We start from the raw sequence: 19427 nt of genomic DNA, 5'->3' as shown, positions 1-19427 counted from the left end.
GTCTAGTGAAGTTGTAGCATGACCAAGCATCACTGCAGAATGTAGGCAAGTACTTAAGCCTCAGTAGTCAGTAGACACAGTCAGTTTGATTTGTTAAATGGTTGTCAGCCTGTTTAAATTCAGAAAAGGCTTTTTTGGGGGTACTCATGAGTGTTCCCTGCCCTGAGGTGCCATGTTGAATTTTCAGTGACACAAACACTGGTGTAGGACCCCCCGATTCCCCATGAAACACCAATAGGGGGAGTGCAGGTGAGCCCCGGTGCTGCCATCGCCAGGGGATTCACCCAAGCTGCCTTTATATAATGCTGAATGCAAAACACAAGAAGCAAATGCTCACTCCCAGCCCACAATCTGCCATTATTAATATGGTGAGCAGACAGCCCGTCAGCCAATCAAATGCAATGGTATACACCCGTGTCTACAGTACCAAATCTAGCAGGAATTGCATAGATTCAGCAACATTCAGGTGAGAGGGTTCGATTGGACATAATAGAAGATTGTCACTAGCAGGGTGCACGGTGTGCTTGTAGCCTCTCACTTCAGTGACCAGAATTAGACAGATTGTGAGAGCGAGAGAGAATAAGAACACCAAATTGAATTCAACTGATACCCCTTTACACCTGACACCCTGTAACATTAACAAGTAACATGACCCCGGGGAGGGAAAATTGGGCATCATTTTAACATTCTTCATTTAGGAGTGTACTCGCTGTTGTTGCCGGTGGGTTAGACATGGGTGGCATGTGTGGTGTTATTTTGATGGGGACTGTACATTTACACTGTTATACAGCCTGTACACTGACTACTTTACATTGTATCAAAGTATCATACCTTCAGTGTTGTCCCATGAAAAAAAAAATTACAAACATTTGAGAGATGTTCTCACGTTTTTGAGATACTGTAGCTAAAAAGTCTAGGCTGCAACCTCACTGGGAGGGCAAGGCTACATACCACTATAAAGTGATATATAGATATTGGAAGAGTTTCTGATGCTGAAACCAGGATAATTAAAAGGTATCCTGAATTTTTTACTATAGTCCATTTCTCACTACGGGATACTGAGCAGAGCGTGTGGGTATGCATTTACGCATACCCACGAATACTTGGTGGTAATCTCTCGCTTACCGAGCCATTTCCTAAATGTTGCTTCCCCCCTCCCCCGGTCCGGCCAGTGTAAATTACATTAGGCCGGTGACTCAGTAAAATTGCGCTGTGAGCCGGGAGCAGAAGTCAGATCATGTGGTCTGTGCATGCTCCGCCTTCTTCTTCTCCTGCATTCACCTGTCAGTCAATCTGTGCACAAGCGGGCATGTTTTTCTTTATTTACTTGTCTACGCCATGTGAACCACAACTAATTCCGAGTAGGACTCCTGTCATACTTGGCGAATTAAAGTGATTCTGATTTCTGATAATTGTGCTCAGTGCACTAGAGGATTGGACTTCTGCACCCGGGCCCAATGCAATTTACACTTGCTGGACCAGGGGTAGAAACATTTAGGAAACGGACCGATAAGTATGAGAAATTAATACCAAGTATTCCCAGGGTATGCATTTAAAGCAGAACTGTAAAGTCGTTCTAAAACAGTTTTACTTACCCGGGGCTTCTCCAAGCCCCCAGCAGCCGTCCTGTCCCACACCAGTCCTGCACGATCCTCCGTTCTGCTGCCGCCAGCTTGTTTTGTTACCGCCAACTTGTAAGTCGACGACAACTGCGCCTGCGCACCCCGGGCTCCGTGAAGCTTTCTTCGTGTTCCAGCGCCCAATAGCGCCCTGCACCATCAGCGATAATGGCGCAGGATGCTATTGCACGCTGGAACGCAAAGAAAGCTTCGCGGAGCAAGGGGCGCGCAGTTGCAGTTGCCATCGACTTATAAGTTGACTGACAAAACAAGCTGGCGGCAGCAGAACAGAGGATCGTGCAGGACCAGCGTGGGACAGGACGGCTGCTGGGGGCTTGGGGAAGCCCCAGGTAAGTGAAACGGTTTGTTTTAGGACAAATTTACAGTTCCGCTTTAAATGCATACACACGCGATCTGCTCAGGGTCCCTGTAAACATGTTACAAAAATGCCTGCTGCTGTGTTATCACATGAACTTGTGCTTGGCAAGTCTTTGTTAAAGAGAATCTGTGCTCTAAAATTCTTACAATAAAAAGCATACCATTCTATTCATTATGTTCTCCTGGGCCCCTCTTTGCTGTTTTTGCCACTCCCTGCTGCAATACTGGCTTGTAATTGCCAGTTTTAGGCAGTGTTTACAAACCAAAAACATGGCTGCTAACCAGATGTGATAGGCTGAGAGAAGCTCAGTCTGTGACTCATACAGAGCCAGGAGGGGGCGTGTAGAGGGTGTGTATAACTTCTACCTATCACAGCAAAGCAGCACATTCCTGCCTGTGCCGACAAAGCTGACAAAGTAAAGATTAGATTATATAACAGATAATACAGCCACTGTTCAACTAGGAAAGGCTGCAATAAGCCAGACCACATTAGAACAGGTATAGGAACTTATAGGATAGAAGAAATAAGGCTAAAAATTTTGTTACAGAGTCTCTTTAAAGTATGTTGTTGTTTTTTTTTTTCTTTTCATATTGAAGTCTTGTATCTTTAGTTTCATCAGTTTTAATTCAGGCAGGTTTGTGATGTCACTTTTTGAATGAAACTTATTTCAGTAACACATATGTGCAAGATTTGAACACACTGTGACTATCTGATTCACAGCCCATTGGGGAGGCTTTTAGAGCATCTGCTGCAAATGTTACCTTTCCCATAATGAAAATTAGAACATTCAAAAACGAACTGAGAATTTTAATAAGCAAGAAAACACAAAATGATTTAAGGAAAAAAAAAGATACCCTAGTAGTCTTGAAATCAGTGTACAACGTGAAAAAAGACTATAGAATAAGGGCTGCTTTAATATATTCTGTACCACAAAAGACACACTGTCCAGATGTCTACAGTTTTGTTGTAGATTTTTATTTTTTTTATTTTTTTTAAGTTTGTGAAGTGTCCAGTGCTCTGATAAACTCTGAAAAACAAGTCGTTAGAGGTCCCTCGTTCTGCCGCTACAACTCCCGGTAATACAGGCAGTCACAGCCTTCTGCGCATGAGCACCCCTCGTTGCGCTGTCGTCTCCTGGAGCACATAGTAGTAGTGCGCAGGCGCAGAACGCACTAGAGGACGGGAACGTGGTGGTGGCACGTGCAGTCAAGCTGCGCATGCACAGAAGGCAACGACTGGCGACAACTGACCGGATTACCAGGAATCGTATCGCCAGAAAGGGGGACCTGAGGAGGATGGCGAGTGAAGCCCCAGTGCTCATGGGGCTGGAGAAAGCCCCAGGAAAGTATAAATAGTGGCCAGTGTGCCATCTCTGGTACACTTTAAGATTATAGTAAAAAGGAAAAAAATTAGTTGGAAAACATGATTTTCACAAAGAAAACACAGCGTAAAGAAAACTGTACTAATAAAGACAGCAAGATTGTAATACGTATTCTAAATCTACAAGCAGTATGACAGTAGAAGGGCATGTATGAACGATTTCAAACATTCCTGAATTATAAATGCAAAGCAATAAAATAGACTTATCTTGGTATATTTGTAAAAACAAAGTCAAGTACAATGGCAAAAAGCAAACAAAGGTAAAAGTCTAGAGCATGGAGGGAGAGGATCACCCATCAGTTGCAAGGACAACAAACAGGTGGGTCACCCAGCAGCAACCTCTTGGAACCACTGGGCAAGGCAAAAAGATTCAATAATCTATTCTAAGTATCAATAAAGCTTTCCCAGGCATCAAAGAATCGCTTGGTGTGAACATTTTTTTGTAGAGATGTCTCTATTTTTTGTGAATTTTTTTTTTTTTTGCAAATTACAATATGATTGAAAATATGTAATTATGCAGAAAAAAAAATTAGAAAGCATTTTTTTTTCTTTTTTATTCTTTTAATCTCCACAGAGAAAAACAGGACTGTGGAGTCGGAGTTAAGGAGTCAAAGCAATTTTGGGTACCTGGAGCCTGAGTCGGGGGTTTCAATAAACTGACGAGTCGGAGATGGATGATTTTTGTACCAAATTCATTGCCTTGTTAAGAATTGGACTAAGGAGTCTGAGTCGAGGAGTCTGAGCAATTTTGGGTACCTGGAGTCGGTGGTTTCATAAACTGAGGAGTCTGATTCGGAGTTGGGGGTCCGATGATGTTTGTACCAACTCCACAGCCCTGGAGAAAAACACAAAATTAAATCGGACAAATGCAAAAAATAAAATCCTGATTCATATCCATTTATTTAAATTTCACGTGTAATTTCCTATAGTGCAGTTAAACACACAATTGTGCATCCCCTGCCTTATTCACTAGAGTGGTCCTCAGTGGCTTTCAAAGATAAAAATGTTGTGTTTGGTTTTTGCCCACACTAGAGGCTACTCTGTATTACTGGCATTAAAATGACAGCTTGATTTGGTGACTTGAGATGCAGAACTTCCCACCCGACCCTCCTACTTAGTTGGGGTAAACTGGTGGCGCGCATTGTAGCCAATTTTCCTGTGGTAAAATAAACTACTGTCAGGTTTGCCAAATATTCAAAAAATTCTGCGCTCCACTGGAACAATAAAAGCTTTCTATATCAGGGGATTGCAGCAATGAAAAGAGTTCACTTCGCCTCTACCACCAGATAGTACACAAATCACTGCACCTGCTTGTAACCCTGTAAGATCATCATAAAAATGCACACAGAGCCCAGTACTGCTTATGCCAAACCACACAAAAAAACCCGTGCCGCACTCCAGGGGGTAGTGCCACCACCTTATGAGGACATATATCAGACTTCCGCCCGGAGTCGGAGACGCGCACTGACGTTACCAGGAAGCAGGAACAGTCGGGGAGTGCGGCTCTGTTTAATCCGTGGTGGAGCGAGTGCCCTCATCTGTAAACCTGCATGTACTGTATCACTTTTATTAAAGGAGGAATTGCTTTTATACACGGCTGATGATCCTTGGCTGGCAAGAAGTGTATTTAAGATACGCAATTACTCAAGACGCACCTCGGGTGAGTGCACCCACAAAGAGGGAGTCTGATATATGTCCTCATAAGGTGGTGGCACTACCCCCTGGAGTGCGGCACAGGGTTTTTTGTGTTGCTTGGCATAAGCAGTACTGGGCACTGTGCATTTTTATGATTCTCTTACAGGGTTACAAGCAGGCACAGTGATTTGTGGACGATTGTCAGGTTGAGAACTTCTACAAAGTTGTAAATTCTTTAGTCCCCTACAGCCTAGGTTTTGGCAAAGGAAACTTCTGAGGGCTTCGGATGGTGCCTGGGCTCTATATATTTTAGTAATGTTTATATGCCAAAATGGTGTTGAGAAACACTGTCTAACCGTACTAAAGCACTCTTATGGCCTTCATACAGAGCTCTATAAATCAATCCTGCAATCCTGTAAAGTGCACTGATCATCTGTAGGCCTGTTTGAAAATTAACAAACAAAAATTGGTTCAATAATTTGGATCAACCCTCAAACCCAGTTTGAAAATTAGTTTTATCCCAAGCCTTTGAGGTAAGGTGGTATTGCTTCTCATGTATTAACACTTGGATGTATTGGACCTGCTTTTAAGGTATAGCTGTGGCACAGAAATGAGCTTTAAATTGGAATAAGCATGCAAATTTCCACTGAATGAAAAATGAGGTAGGGTCATCGCCTAGTATCTGCTGATCAGCTAGTTGGCGGCAGGTGAATGAGCCAGTAGCTTCTGGGACTGAATACCTCAGTTTCAAGTCAGTGGGAGATGACAGATGCATCTGCAATGGCTACAGAAGCCTCCCTAATTAGTAGTATGCAAAATAATCTCCTAATATGGTAATTGGCATTACCCTTGATTCAGCGGTTGGTGTTAGCAGCTGAAAGTGTCTGGCAGCTTTACCATTTAATCGGCATCTGTTAATTATGCAGTGATTTGCCTGGCCTAACTTGAGACTCCTGGCTAAGGCTAAATTAGCAGTTTGGGAGAATATTTTGTGCATCACATCTTGTAATAGTTGCCTATCTGACTCTCCTCTGATGTTTTTAACATGGGAAAAACATGGGATTCTATATAGAGTGTCCACGTTTGCTGCCAGTCCGTGGATTAGTCCATATGTGGAAAAAATGAGTATTTAGCTACTCTGTGCAGTTAATTACTCCCTGCTGCAAGATAATAATTTTTTTTTGTATAGCGCTTGTGTCCTGTCTGACTCGAAGTGCTTGGAAGGAAAGATTTTACAATGGGCAAACACTGACTAAATAGTTTATAAATGGATATTGTAAAAAATGATTTGATTTTTTTGAGTACAGCTCGACTTTACAGGAAATGTTAAGTGAAAAGTGAAGTGGCCAGTTACCTACCTGGGGTTTCTTCCAGCCTCCTGAAGTCCTAATTGTCTCTTGCTGTAATTCCGAGCTGCTTCGTTTAGCTGCTGTCCACCTCCGAATGCTGCATGCGTGGCCTTGTGCTGCGTGCCTTGTCATCGCGCTTCCATTGCTGGGAGCTTTCTGCGCTTGCACAGTGAGTAAAAATTGATACTGCACATGTGCAGAATGCTCCCAGTCATGGGAACGCTATTGAGGAGACGCTGCAGCGAGGGACCAGGTGGACTTCAGGGGGCTGAAAGAAGCCCTAGGTAAGTAACTGGCCACTTTACTGCTTTCCCTCGCTGAGTGCTGATCACCTCTGCATTTAATGCTTTTTAAGTCATTAACCCATAACTAGTATGCAAAAGGGTTAGTCTGACTTCACAGTGCCAACCTGTGCTTACTTAAGCTGCTTATTTGTTGTTGTAAGGGTGTCATTGAAACCAGGAGATCAGTGTGGGATCCAGACAGTTAGTATTTTTTGGAACCAGGTGAACAATGGCAAGTTTCATTTTTTTTTTTTTTTTTTTTTTTTTTTTTTTGAGTGGCTGTGCAGCAACCCTGCGATTGCAGCCATGCCTTTGCATTAGCATGGAGCCACTCGTAAAAGAGCAGAGCGGCTCCGAGTTACAGTATGACCACGCTTGTGCCTGAAGAGGAGGTGGACCTCGATTTTTCTTTTTCTTCCCTCTTCTTGGGCAAGTTTGTGTTTCTGTACCGGATGTTCGTTTTTGGGTGCACCTTAAGATATCCAGTGCAGCTTTACACATAGACTTGCTCTGCTGGTTTCCAAAAGCAGGGCTCTATGAACCCTGTGGACTTCCAGAGTTTGTTAAACTTTTGGAGAAAGTTTTCCATATTTATGCATGCGTGAAAGCAGAGGCTACTACTTGATCATGTTGTGCACAGTAGTGAAATCCTTTTGAGGTTGGACTGATTTGGCTGGTATCGGTGGGTACTTTCAGTAATGTGATTGCAATAAAATGGCACCTCCACAATTGTGTGTAAGGCTGCATAAGTTTGCCTCACATGTTTTGTGTTTTGTTTTACATTTCTTTTGAGTTGCTTTAAGGAATCCTGGTTTTGCTTTTAAAGAATTGGCACAGCACTTTATATTTTAACTTTATGTGCAGTCAGTCTTGTAGCATTATCAAAAGAGAAATGAATGAAGTTTAGGACTTTGCTATAAGGTAAAACAAAGGAAAAAAGGAAAATCATAAGTGTAAGGGGTCTACCTCAAAAAAAGGAGTTGTTTTATTCTGACCATTACTCTATTAGAAAGACTGTCAAATCTTGCTGACAAAGCCTGCCTTGTAAAGTAAAATGGAGGGTGTTTACGACCATTAATCTTTGGTAGCTCAGCAACCTGGAATTGCAGATGGTTTATAGACTTTCAGTGCTGTGCAGCTTATGTGACATGTTTATGTCCTGCCCTGTTAATGAAACAGGATGTGCTAAATTCAAGTGTGCCACATTTAATTGTTGTACACATGGACTGTTTTCTTTCTAACCATGGAGCTCAGATGAACTCAGACGGAAACTGAAAAGTACAGATGCAACATTTAAAGAGCTACTGTGATGTTCAGGGCTGGCTATATTCAAAGGCTCCATAGGCCCTGCTCCTCAAAGGGGAATGCACATGGAAGGCATGGTGCTATAAATGCAGTAAGAAAACTGCATAGGGGAAGGCGGGGAAGGTTACTGCATGTGGAATAGGAGACTTTGCTGTCAATGGGACTGTTCTACATGTGACAGGATTCTGATGTACCATGGAGAAGGGATAGTGCATGTAGAAAGAGGGGAACTGCTTACCCATGGGGTTCTACTGTGTATGTGATGGGGATCAATATGGCTTCTGCACATAAGGGGCAACACCTTGAAGAGCAGGATCTGGAGAAAGGGGCTGCTTAGGACCAGATATTGTATACAGAAATGTGAACTACAGGCTTCAGGCAGCCGCAATTAGACGTAGACATCTGGCAAATGTACACAGCATGATGCAGAGCAGAGGCAGGGTCCATAGAAAAAAAACTCTCTCTGCATGGTCTGCACAGGTCTTGGTGAAATTCTCTGCTTGTATGGCTTAAATGCAAGGAGCAGATTTATTAGAATCGCATGCATTTTGTCCAGAGCAGAAAATGAATGCAAAGCTGTATAATGTAAGACTAGGTTTACAGAGGGCATTGCAGTCCCTGTAATAGAAATGCAACAGAGTGGAAAGGTCGTTGCCACACGTTATACATTTGTTGCATTGCATGCAGTAACATGTACAGTCAATGAAAAGTTCACTTCAGTCTTATAGTGAACATGGCAGTTTTATGGATACTCGCTACGTGCCCTGTGACTGCCACATAGGGGTTAGACTGCAGTGTGAAGTTCCGTGTTAAAATGCATCTGAAATGCTGCGCCACAGTGCCCCACTGCAAACGTAGCCCAAGGCTCACTTTCCCACTTGCAGCGGATCCAATCTGCACAAAGTGGAGCGGATAGTTACTACATGCAGGGGTGTAACTAGACATAACTGGGCACCCCTGCAAAACTTTGGATGCCCCCCCCCCCCGCAAAAATTTGGATGGGGCCCCCCTCGCTTTCTGCACAGGAAAACTGAGGACCAATGTGTTTTCCCCATGCAGATAAAAACACTTAGACTTAAAGGAAACGTCAGACAATCTATGCTATCCCCCAGATCTACTTACCCGGGGCTTCCTCCAGCCCCTTGCAGGCGACAAGTCCCTCGTTGCAGCTCTGTTCCCAGTACATACACACACACACACAGCCTTATTATTTTACTACATGAGCGCACATGCTATATGGAGGAACAACAATGACATGCTGAACATAAGATATAGTATCAATGTAACTTTGGCAAAACATTCAGAATGTCACTGATTGATACTGTTATTGCAGGATCTTGGACTCCATGTGAGACAACAAGCTCTCAATGTGGCAGCAACAGTCAGACATCAATCTCCACTCCACTGTGCTGTAAAAGTATTCAGAGGCCGTAAAGTCATTAGCTGGTGTGATAAGAATTTAGGAATCCTTTTGCTGAAAAGGGAAAGTCTACAACTTTTTTCCAAAATGTGACTCCTTTATTTGTAAGGTTGTACATCTAGTCATCAGAACTTTGGAGCAATGAGAGACAGATGTTTTTTACGAACCCCAGGGAGCAGGGACAGTGTACACATTCCAAAGTGTGTATGAGTCCTTATCTGTGTTGTGGACACATGCAGTCAATATAACAATGGTGTGAGAGCAGAATACGTTTTTTTTCCACCATGCCCTTAGCTGTCAGTCTCTAAAACTTTTCCCCCCATTGGCCCCCTGTGGCTTCTGGGCCCCCCTGCGGAGGCATCATTGCAGGGTCTATTGTTATGCCCCTGATTACATGGTATTGACAGTCATGTTATGGACAGATACTGTATGGGACAGATAGATCATTGTAAACCACCTTTGTAATATAGGTCACCGCATTGGGCACTGTCCTGACAAGACATGAGAGATTTACAGAGTAGAAATCTCCCCAGTAGGTGCATAGACTGACATAACAAAAAATGTTGTTTTCCATCAAATCTGGTTTACCCCATTAAAGTTATATAAACTTAACATCACACAATACGGTAATCTGTGTACTAGATGTAAGCTGGTTATAGATGATTTTGCATGCTTAATTTGGGCCTTATAAATATTCAATTTTGGAATGATATAACGTGCTTTTACTCTTAACCTGCCTAATATACTGAAGCCAAAAAGTTGTCGTCTGAGTTTGGTAAATTGTTGGGACATGAGTTCAAGCAACAAAATAGGATATCAACTGTTTCTTTCTATGCTAAAAAAGCCATTGCCCTGAAAGGCGCCTACTCTAACTGACTGCAAAAATGTGACCAATGAAGATCTGCCCATTTATATACATTTATATATGTGGTCAGTTAAAAAATGTAACAATGTTTAAATGAGTGGAGGCATAAATGGTTACCACTTAGAATTTCTTACCTCTTATGTCTTCTCTGTAAATATCTTTTACTTCAACTTGCAGTGTCAGTGATGTTTCATTGAATAGGTTCCAGCTGGCATTTAACATGTAGTATTTGCTCATCTTTTTGGCAAATAGGTTGGCCATCGTCACATAACTGGACACATATTGTTTTTTTCATTTTGTTTATCTGTAACCTTGTTACTTATTGCAAAATTCAATAAAAACCCTGTTTTATTCCCAGTTTATCCTGAAATAAAATAAACCTTTTTTTTTTTTTTTTTTTTTTTTTTTTTTTTGCTTTGAGTTCTTCTGTAAGCAGTCCTACCACATGCATACAAGTCTTTCAAAGCAAAAGGAATATGTCATTTTGATTTCCCAAGTCAAGTCATATTAAAATACATGACTGGTCCCTTATTCTTGCGACTGATATGGCAGCTTGCTTGACTTAAGACATTACAAATTAAAACAAAAGACTTGTATACAGTTCTTCTTTGCTCAACAGCTATGTGGAATACCGTACTTTGCATTTCATTTTGTGGAGTTGAAATGATGTGTACTAGTCTTACTAGGAAACTCTCTGAAGTCCCTTTCTTTTTTCCTGTAAAGCAAGTGTTAACTAGTTTGTTTTTTTTATCTATGAATATGAGCTGGTCGAACAGCTTGTAAAATTTAGCCTGCTGTCCTGAAAAATAAAAGCCAAAAACTCCTTATCTGCTTTGAAAGCATTGCTGGTAATGTTTTAATAAGTACAAAGGGTAGGTAGTTCTGCTTGTTAAGGCAGCTCAACAGACATGGTTGCTGTTTAGAATGCAGTCTTAAAAACAAAGCCTATAACCCAGGCTTTCTCAACCAGGGTTCCCTGGAACCCCAGGGTTCCTTGAGGACTCTGCAGGGGTTCCTTGGCATTTTACCCCATCGTAACATATCACACTATAATAGGTGGTACTGTAACAAGAAGCACTAAATTGGGGGGTCAGGAGACAGTATGAGTGGCAGTGTAATAGGAGATAGTGAAATTAGCAGCCTAACCTACTTAAAGACCATGCCTTCTGAAAAATAAATGTAGGGGTTCCTCAAGACCTAAAAATTGTTTGCAGGGTTCCTTGAGATCCAAAAGTTATTTACAGGGTTCCTCCAAGGTAAAAAGGGTGAGAAAGGCTGCTATAACCTGAAAATAAAAATGAGACTATGTTGTGTTATGTATGTTATATTTACCATTAGTAATGCACATACTATTATCTCATAAGTGTTTATTTTCAGTTCAGGTTTGTTTTAAACTGTTCTGTTAGGTATGAAAAAACAGAGGCTTGTAAAAGTAATCCCTTTTAAACTGCTAAAAGTGGTCTAAAGACAAAACTGAAAAGCTGACTGCAAAGCTAATGCTGTAAGTGCAGCACTGCCCTGGCTCACAGAATTTTGTTCTTTTTTGTGTGTGTGTGTAATGGTGTGAGGCTGCCTTGCTTCTTTTACTTTTTAGAGCTGAGACTGTTAATCTGTTCCTGCTTCAGGCTGGTCTGAGCTCCCATCCACTGACACATATGCACGCACACATCACCTAGTGTAGAGCTTAATCGCTGGCTGTGAGAGGATAGCTACAGTTAGGGCTCAACTGCACAGAGGTGGCGCACTCAGGTGCTATGTAAGATAAGCATAAGGCTATAAAACCATTCTAAAAAATCATATCACTATTATATCTGGAACACAATGGTCTCTATAACGCTACTTCAATCACAAAGTCCATGTAATGTATACACAGTCCAAAATGATATCACATTTGAGGGCTTCTCATTTCATCCAGATGATTGAAAAATCAATATTGTTCACATTTGCCAAGCATACGTCCAATAGAACAGCCTCCACCTCACCCTTTGGTGCCTGACTCACCGTCCAAGAAGACCCTCACTTGGGTCTATTACAGCATTGGGACCGTTCCCGGGTCGTCCCCCGCCACTCAGGCAATCAGCTGGAAGAATTTCACCACTCTAGGAATCCACTATTATATTCAGCTTGCTGCATCTAAAAACTCAGACAAAGGCCTCTCATAGCGTAAAAACGTCTTATTTATTATGTATTAAAAAAATGATTGCACTCACACTTTCCCAGAAGTTTAAGATCACATAGAGTTTTTTCTTGAATGCGGGCTCTCCCCCGCTATTGTTGGCCACCGGCTGGCTGCTCCTAGTAGTCCCACTTAGTTTCGCCGTCAGTGCGCGCTACTCCCGGCTTGTACTCTCGTGGGACGCCGCCGTACGTCTTTCCCCAGTTCCTGGTTGCGTGGTTAGGCTCAGCTGTCAGCCAGTTACTGGGGAAAGGAACAGCCTACACACTAAAAACACTGTAAAACAAGGCCAGGTTCACACTGCATGCTAGAATGAGCCATTTAGTGAACATGTTGATAGATCCTGTATTATCTATGCAGTGTTCCCCAACCCCAAGGCCCACCAATAGTACATGTTTTGTGGAGATCTACAGACAATTAAAGAGGAAATCCAGTGAAAATAATGTAGTAAAAAAAGTGCTTCATTTTTTACCATAATTATGTATAAATGATTTAGTCAGTGTTTGCTCATTGTAAAATCTTTCCTCTCCCCGATTTACATTGACATTTATTACATGGTGACATTTTTACTGTGGGCAGGTTATGTAGCTGCTGCTAGCTGTTTTGGCTGTTAGAGACAGCTGTAAACAGCTAATTCCTGTCTGTGAACATTGTGGCAGTTTGCCCAGAGTACCGCGGTACTCAGAGCTTCTTGTGGGAGGGGTTTCAGCACAAAATCAGTCATACAGCGCCCCCTGATGGTCTGTTTGTGAAAATCATTATATTTCTCATGTAAAAGGGGGTATCAGCTACTGATTGGGATAAAGTTCAATTCTAGGTTGGCGTTTCTCTTTAAACTGCTCTGAGACCGTTTATTTCCCTACCTGGGAATGTTTGTGGTTTCCTGCAACACATGTATTGTTTGTGGGCCTTGAGGACAGGGTTGGGGAACTCTGCTCTGTAGGGTCTCTTCAGACTTGTTCATCATGAACCTGTCCGTTGCAGTAATGAAATGCAAAGTCCTGTCTTGCATAACTTTTCCAGGCACTGGATGAAACAGACATGTCATAGATGGCATAGTATCTGACATGTTTGTTACAGCAGACATGACTATTGCATGAACCGACACTACTGATCCTGCATTGGATCTGCTGTGAAAGTCCATGTCATGAACGCTGTGCAATGTGAACCTAGCCTAAATCTCATGGAAGATGGGACAAGCAGGGCATTGCTTTAGGGCTATTTCACAGTGCTCAGTTGTGTAGCAGAAAAATTCAGAATGTCGTGTCTACTCACTCCCCCTACAATTCTATGGCCCTGTTCACAGTACTGCGTTGTAACTGATCACGTTATTCTAAAGCTGAATACCCACCACAAGACCGTGAAAGATGGATTGGGGATACGTGGCGACGAACGATCATTCCTTGATCCATCTTCTGCAACTGCTTGGGACATAATGATGGACGGAAACGCGACTTTGAACGATTGTGGAAATAAGCGCGTCCACGACCTCATGATAGTTGTTCAAAGCGAATGATTACCGCATGTAATTGGCCATTATTGAACATCGTTTAACAAACTATTGTTAAAAGATGTTATGCAATATTGCGCAAATGTTGTTAACATTTCGACTCAAAAATCTTCTGGTAGGCATGAGTCTTGGCTTGCTACATGGTAGATTTAAATGAAAGTATGTCTCTTATTATTATGTCTATGTTCATTACGGTTTACAATCATTATAACGTGCGCTATGCACTAACCCTGCTGTCATTGTTCAATTTTGCCTTTAGATGTACTTTTAAAGAATTTTGGATTGTAGGGTTTTCTGCATTACATAAAGCTTTATAAAGTGTTCCTTTAGCAACTGAAATATAGTCCACTCTGCAGGGTAGAGTTTGTATGCTATTTTGTTAATTTCATATTAATATTCATGCTTTTCCTCCAATAACAATATTTCAGCTTCTGGGTGGTTAACATGTGCAAACAAAGCAGATTTTCTTCATCTTTTGTTTCTCAGAGTTTGACAATAAAACCATTTTTTTTAACATTGTCATTTTCACATTTCTCATTAATAGTTTCTGGTTTATATTTTATTTTTATGGCTTTAGAAAGACCTACTCCTTAGCCACCGGATATATCGCTTCATGGCATATTATAAATGGGGTCCCTTGTGTGTGATTCATTCTTTATTTTCAAGTTTTGTTTGCTTAATAGAGTATACATCACATGTTTGTAATCTTGTAGGTAGATCTTTAGAAGCTGTATGTTTTTACGTTCAAACTGTTTTTATTTTTTTCTTATCACACCGTTCTGTTGTCGAGCTTCATTACTGCTGTAGCATAGTTTTATCACATTTCACCAGAAAGTCATCCTGCATGTTTGTCTTGCATGTTTTTAGTTCCAATGTATGTCATTTCTGTTTTGTAGACTTGAAAAATGTCTCATTCATCATGGTTACCACCAAAGAGCTCTGGGGACAACATGGGACATGTAACGGCCAGAATGGAGACCACTCAGGGCTTTGGAACACCTAGCATCTCCGTGTCAACGCAACAAGCCCCTAAGAAATTTGCACCTGTTGTTGCCCCAAAGCCAAAATTCAATCCCTATAGATCAGGGCAGTCTGAAAGTGGTGATGGTATGTAAAAGAAGCCATTGCTGATTACTAACCTTTGCTTGGCATTATTTGTTAAACAATTTACATAGTTAACCTTTTAATACAAAACCATAGTGCAAGAAAATGGTATTATTGGATTATTGCACGTTAGAACCTCAGTCAAATTTACGTCTATTATTGCCATTTGTGTCCCCATTGAGGTGAGTTCACTTTCTGTCTAGACTACAAGGGCCAGAATGTTAGACCAAGATTTCAGTTGGAAAGAAATGGAATGACATCCATCAAAGCCTGACAGACTTTTTTTTTATATCTTCCCCACTCTACCAAAAAGAGAAAAAGTGATTTTCTCATTGTCCTAAATGAGACTATTAAACCTATCTCATGTGGGCCGAAAGTGCTGAAAATTGTACATTAGAGCCACAAAAGAAGTTCTTTTAAACTGTATGCAAATGGAAATTGGCTGGAATTCAGCTGTTACTGGTTCTAAAAATGAAAGAAAAATCAATTGGGCTTTTACGGTCTCTGATTTTGCCTTTTTTTCACCATATAGCCTTACCTTTTTGCTTTTCATTTTGGCTCGAAGGGCCACGTCAAATTGATGGCATACTGGCAGTGACGTATCTAGAGGGGTGCAGGCATGGCTTGTGGCATGGGCACCACAGCATTAGAGGTTTTGAACTACAACCCCCCCCCCTTCTTTACACACACCGGTATTCCGAGCTGAAAAAAGGAAAGCATATAGAAAATCTAGTATGTCCCAAAGAAAACCTATATCTCACTTACGTGTCCTAACTGATGAAAAAGTTATTACTAAACTACTAGGGGCATAGCTGAACTCGCACTGGACTGTAAGGTGAAAACAACCTCTAGATGTGAAGTGGTTAACAACCAAAATAAAAGCTTGCAATATTCAGCAGTTGAGAGCTGCTCTCCACTGTCCAGCTGTCACTAGCTCTATCAACTCATTATCTATAGAGGGTTATCAAAGTCCGCCCCTCAGCTAAACGCAACAATTTCAGACATAATGGAAGAGTTATACAGTATATCCACCACAAATAGAAGCACAAAATAAAGCATGGTGACTATATTGCCATATTGGCTTTGGTTTTGTCTGCAATTATGTTTTGTGTTAAAAAAAAAACGAAAAAAAAAAACATGGAACAGTTAATGTTTTATTGAATGGTCATTGTGTAAAATGTATTTGTATTTGTTTTAGGACAACTGAAGTGAGAGGGTTATGCAGAGCAGTCAGTATACGATTAAAAAAAGGCGCTCAGCGACAGAGGTGCTTGGCCCTTGTTCAGACCCTATAGTTACTGTTCAGTTATATTGCATGAGGAAGCAGGATTATGCCTGTGAAAAGCGTTGCATACTTGGAGTATTGTGAATAAATTGTTTGTTTAAACCAATCATTTTTGGTTGCTACTTGGAGCAGGTAAGTCCACCACTGCCTCCTCCTTTTTAAATGGATTTTAATCATTTTTATACTACTGTGGTGCCTCTGTCAAACATTTCAGTTTATAGTTTAGTCCACCCTTGGTGGAGGGGTGTTGCCCCATTTTTCTGATCTAAAGAGAGCGACTTTCTTAACCTGAGTGGGGTCAGGTCTAATCTGCCCACCTGCCATTAGGCTCCCTGCACACTGCATGTGATTCAGATTTTTAATCGTTTTTTAAATCCGATTCGTTTTTTTTTTTTTTTTTTTATGGTTACTGCATGCTGCATTTTTCCCTCCGTTTTTCTGTTGATTGCATTCAGGGAAAGTCTAAATTGCAAATCTGAAACAGAATCGGAATCGCAAATCAGATTTGCAGTGTGCAGGGAGCATTTCAGTGGTTACCTTGGCGGTAACCCTGGTTTGAGTATATTTATCAATATTACTCTTATCCTGGTATTACGACTTACTATAATATATTGGGCTCGGTGTCCCTATTTTTCTTTCGAGAGGGCTATGCAGGCTGAAAAAAATGTATTTCCTTTTAAACAATACAGATTGCCTGGCGGTCCTCCTGATCTTTCTGGTCAGTAGTGTCTGAATCACACACCAGAAACGAGCAGTCAACTAATCTTGTCGTATGCAGATCAGATGTTTCTGACAAAAATCTTTGTTCAGGGTCTATGACTGGAAGTATTATGCTGGGATTACACGATACGTTTTTTTGTAAGAATCGTTCCGATAGATGCCTTCGATGATAAAATTCCGATATGTCCGATGTTCCGCTCGTTTCGTTTCCGCACGATTTCTTATAGAAGTCAATGGGAAAAAAGATAAAAACGAGTGGAAGATCAGAGAATAGAGCAGAAAATCGAATGGATAATAGATTGCGCTCCGAATCGAACGCAAAAAATGTATTGTGTAATCCCAGCATTAGAGGCAGAGGAGCAGCAGGACAGCCAGGCAATGTGCATTGTTTAGAAGGTAATTTATATGCACACTTCATATCCCTCTCACTTTAGGTGTGCTTCAAAAGTTATTCGCTGCACATGTGGTATTCCCCCAGTGTCAGGCTAATCTGTTGATTGACTAATTTCTTGCTATGGTTGATTGTGTGCCAAAGACTGTGTGTTTGGTTAGTTCCTTCTTGGCTCAGAATTTCAAAGATAGCAGAATGAGAAGGTGTTATTGTTCTCTCGGTACAAGACTACTAATGCTACGTACGGGCCTGAAACAGTTGTTTGATTTGTGTGAAACTCTAGCTTGAGTATGATGGTTCCCAAACACTGGTGACCTCCCCTTTATTGATCTGTCAAGTTATCATTGGTTGGCTGATTGCTATTTTAATTCCTTCTGTTAGCTGCTTCTTTTCCACACAGAACACTGTTGAGTAGATCATCTCTTAACTGATTGGAATAAGTGGGTCTCCATAGAAATCTTGCTATATTTGTTGGGATGAGGTTTAGCCAAAATGTACATGTAGTTTTGTTTTTCTCACAATTTGCTTAAAGTAATTGGGTATCGATCTAAAAATAAATAAATTAATAAACCAGATACTTGCCTAAGGAGAGGGAAGGCTCTGGGTCCTATAGAGCCTTCTCTCTCCTCTCCTGGTCCCCTTGTTGCAGCGCCAGCTCCTCCGCTCCATTCTGCGTGAGTGTGTGAGAGAGGGCGCTCGCGCATTCGCAGTGTGGAATGGTCCGTCTCCAGGAGCACTTCGGGCTCCTGAAGACTTCTGAAGCCTCCCTTCGGCGGCGGAAAAAGCAGTATTTGACCAGATTAGTCAAATACTGCTACTGGGGAGCCAGCGCTGGATCGGGGCCTGAGAGAGAAGCGAGAAGGCTCTATAGGACCAAGAGCCTTCCCTCTCCTTAGGTAGGTATCTGGCTTATTTATTTATTTTAGACCGATTCCCATTCACTTTAAAAATAACAAGGATTTGAGGAGAAAATAGAAACGATGGTTATAACATTGGAAATGCATTTATTTACTTTATCATGGAGTTCTGCAAAATTTGAAAATATTTTGACTAAAATCTTAAACCATTCCCCACCCACAATACAGTATAAAATGTTTTTAAAGAAAACCTTAGGCACTTAAGCGTCCTGCATTTTCACAGAGAACCAGTGAAGACCTCCTGGTTGTGTGAAGACCTATCCCCAGTCTGACACATGTAGCCCAATCAACAAACGATTTGATCCCTGGGGTCACTCATATGCAAATGCGGCTGGATAGTGTAATGGTTAAAAGGCTCTGCCCCTGACACAGGAGACCAGGGTTCAAATCTCTGTCCTAAATTAAACATATACAGTCTTAATATTTTCTAAATACATGCAGAAGTGCAACTAAACAAATGCAGTTTTGCTATACCTGTAAATTACATACTGAGCAATTTATTATTGATGATGATCATATCCTTATCGAATATGCATGTGTATGCTATTTTGTAGTATTTATGTAGCACCAACATCTTCTGCAGCGCTTTACAGAGTATATAGTCTTGTCACTAACTGTCCCTCAGAAGAGCTCTCAATGTAATCCCTACCATAGTCATATATCCATTGTAGTCTAGGACCAATTTAGGAGGGGAAGCCAATAAACTTATCTCTATATTTTTAGAATTTGGGAGGAAATACGAGTGCCCAAAGGAAACCCACACAGACATGGGGAGACCCTACAGGCTAGGAACACACACTGCAGAAACGCTAGTGTGTTTGCCGCTAATTAAATTATTTGGGCCGCATGTAAAAACGCATATGTGGTTTACAATGTGCATTTTGGAAAAAACAGCATGCTGTATGATTTTCAAAAATTCATGTAAAACACACATGTATCTGAATGGAGAAGCAGAGTAATGCGTTTTTACATGTGACTTTTAAAATACAAATATAGGGTAATACTGTATTTACTCCATTAAATAGGAAAAAAATGGTAAAAAAAAATGCAAACGCACCAAAAAAGCAAGAAAAATTAAAAATGCACGG

General features: G+C 41.2%; 1 protein-coding gene across 6 annotated transcripts in view; it reads left to right on the top strand.

The window, feature by feature from the left end:
- Window positions 1–19427, top strand: part of LPP (LIM domain containing preferred translocation partner in lipoma) — a 419710-nt gene that overhangs the window by 159507 nt on the left and 240776 nt on the right. For 5 of the 6 annotated variants that reach the window (XM_068281218.1, XM_068281216.1, XM_068281214.1 and 2 more), the window contains one exon: window positions 14819–15029. The exons of the other annotated variant lie outside the window; for it this stretch is intronic. In XM_068281218.1, coding sequence (XP_068137319.1) covers window positions 14828–15029 — 202 coding nt within the window. In that variant the 5' untranslated portion in view covers window positions 14819–14827. The remainder of the gene's footprint in view (window positions 1–14818; window positions 15030–19427) is intronic. 6 annotated transcript variants of the gene reach the window in all.

Source organism: Hyperolius riggenbachi, chromosome 4 (genome assembly GCF_040937935.1).
Source record: "Hyperolius riggenbachi isolate aHypRig1 chromosome 4, aHypRig1.pri, whole genome shotgun sequence".
Taxonomy (NCBI): Eukaryota; Metazoa; Chordata; class Amphibia; order Anura; family Hyperoliidae; genus Hyperolius; species Hyperolius riggenbachi.
This window is presented reverse-complemented; position numbering and strand designations above follow the sequence as displayed.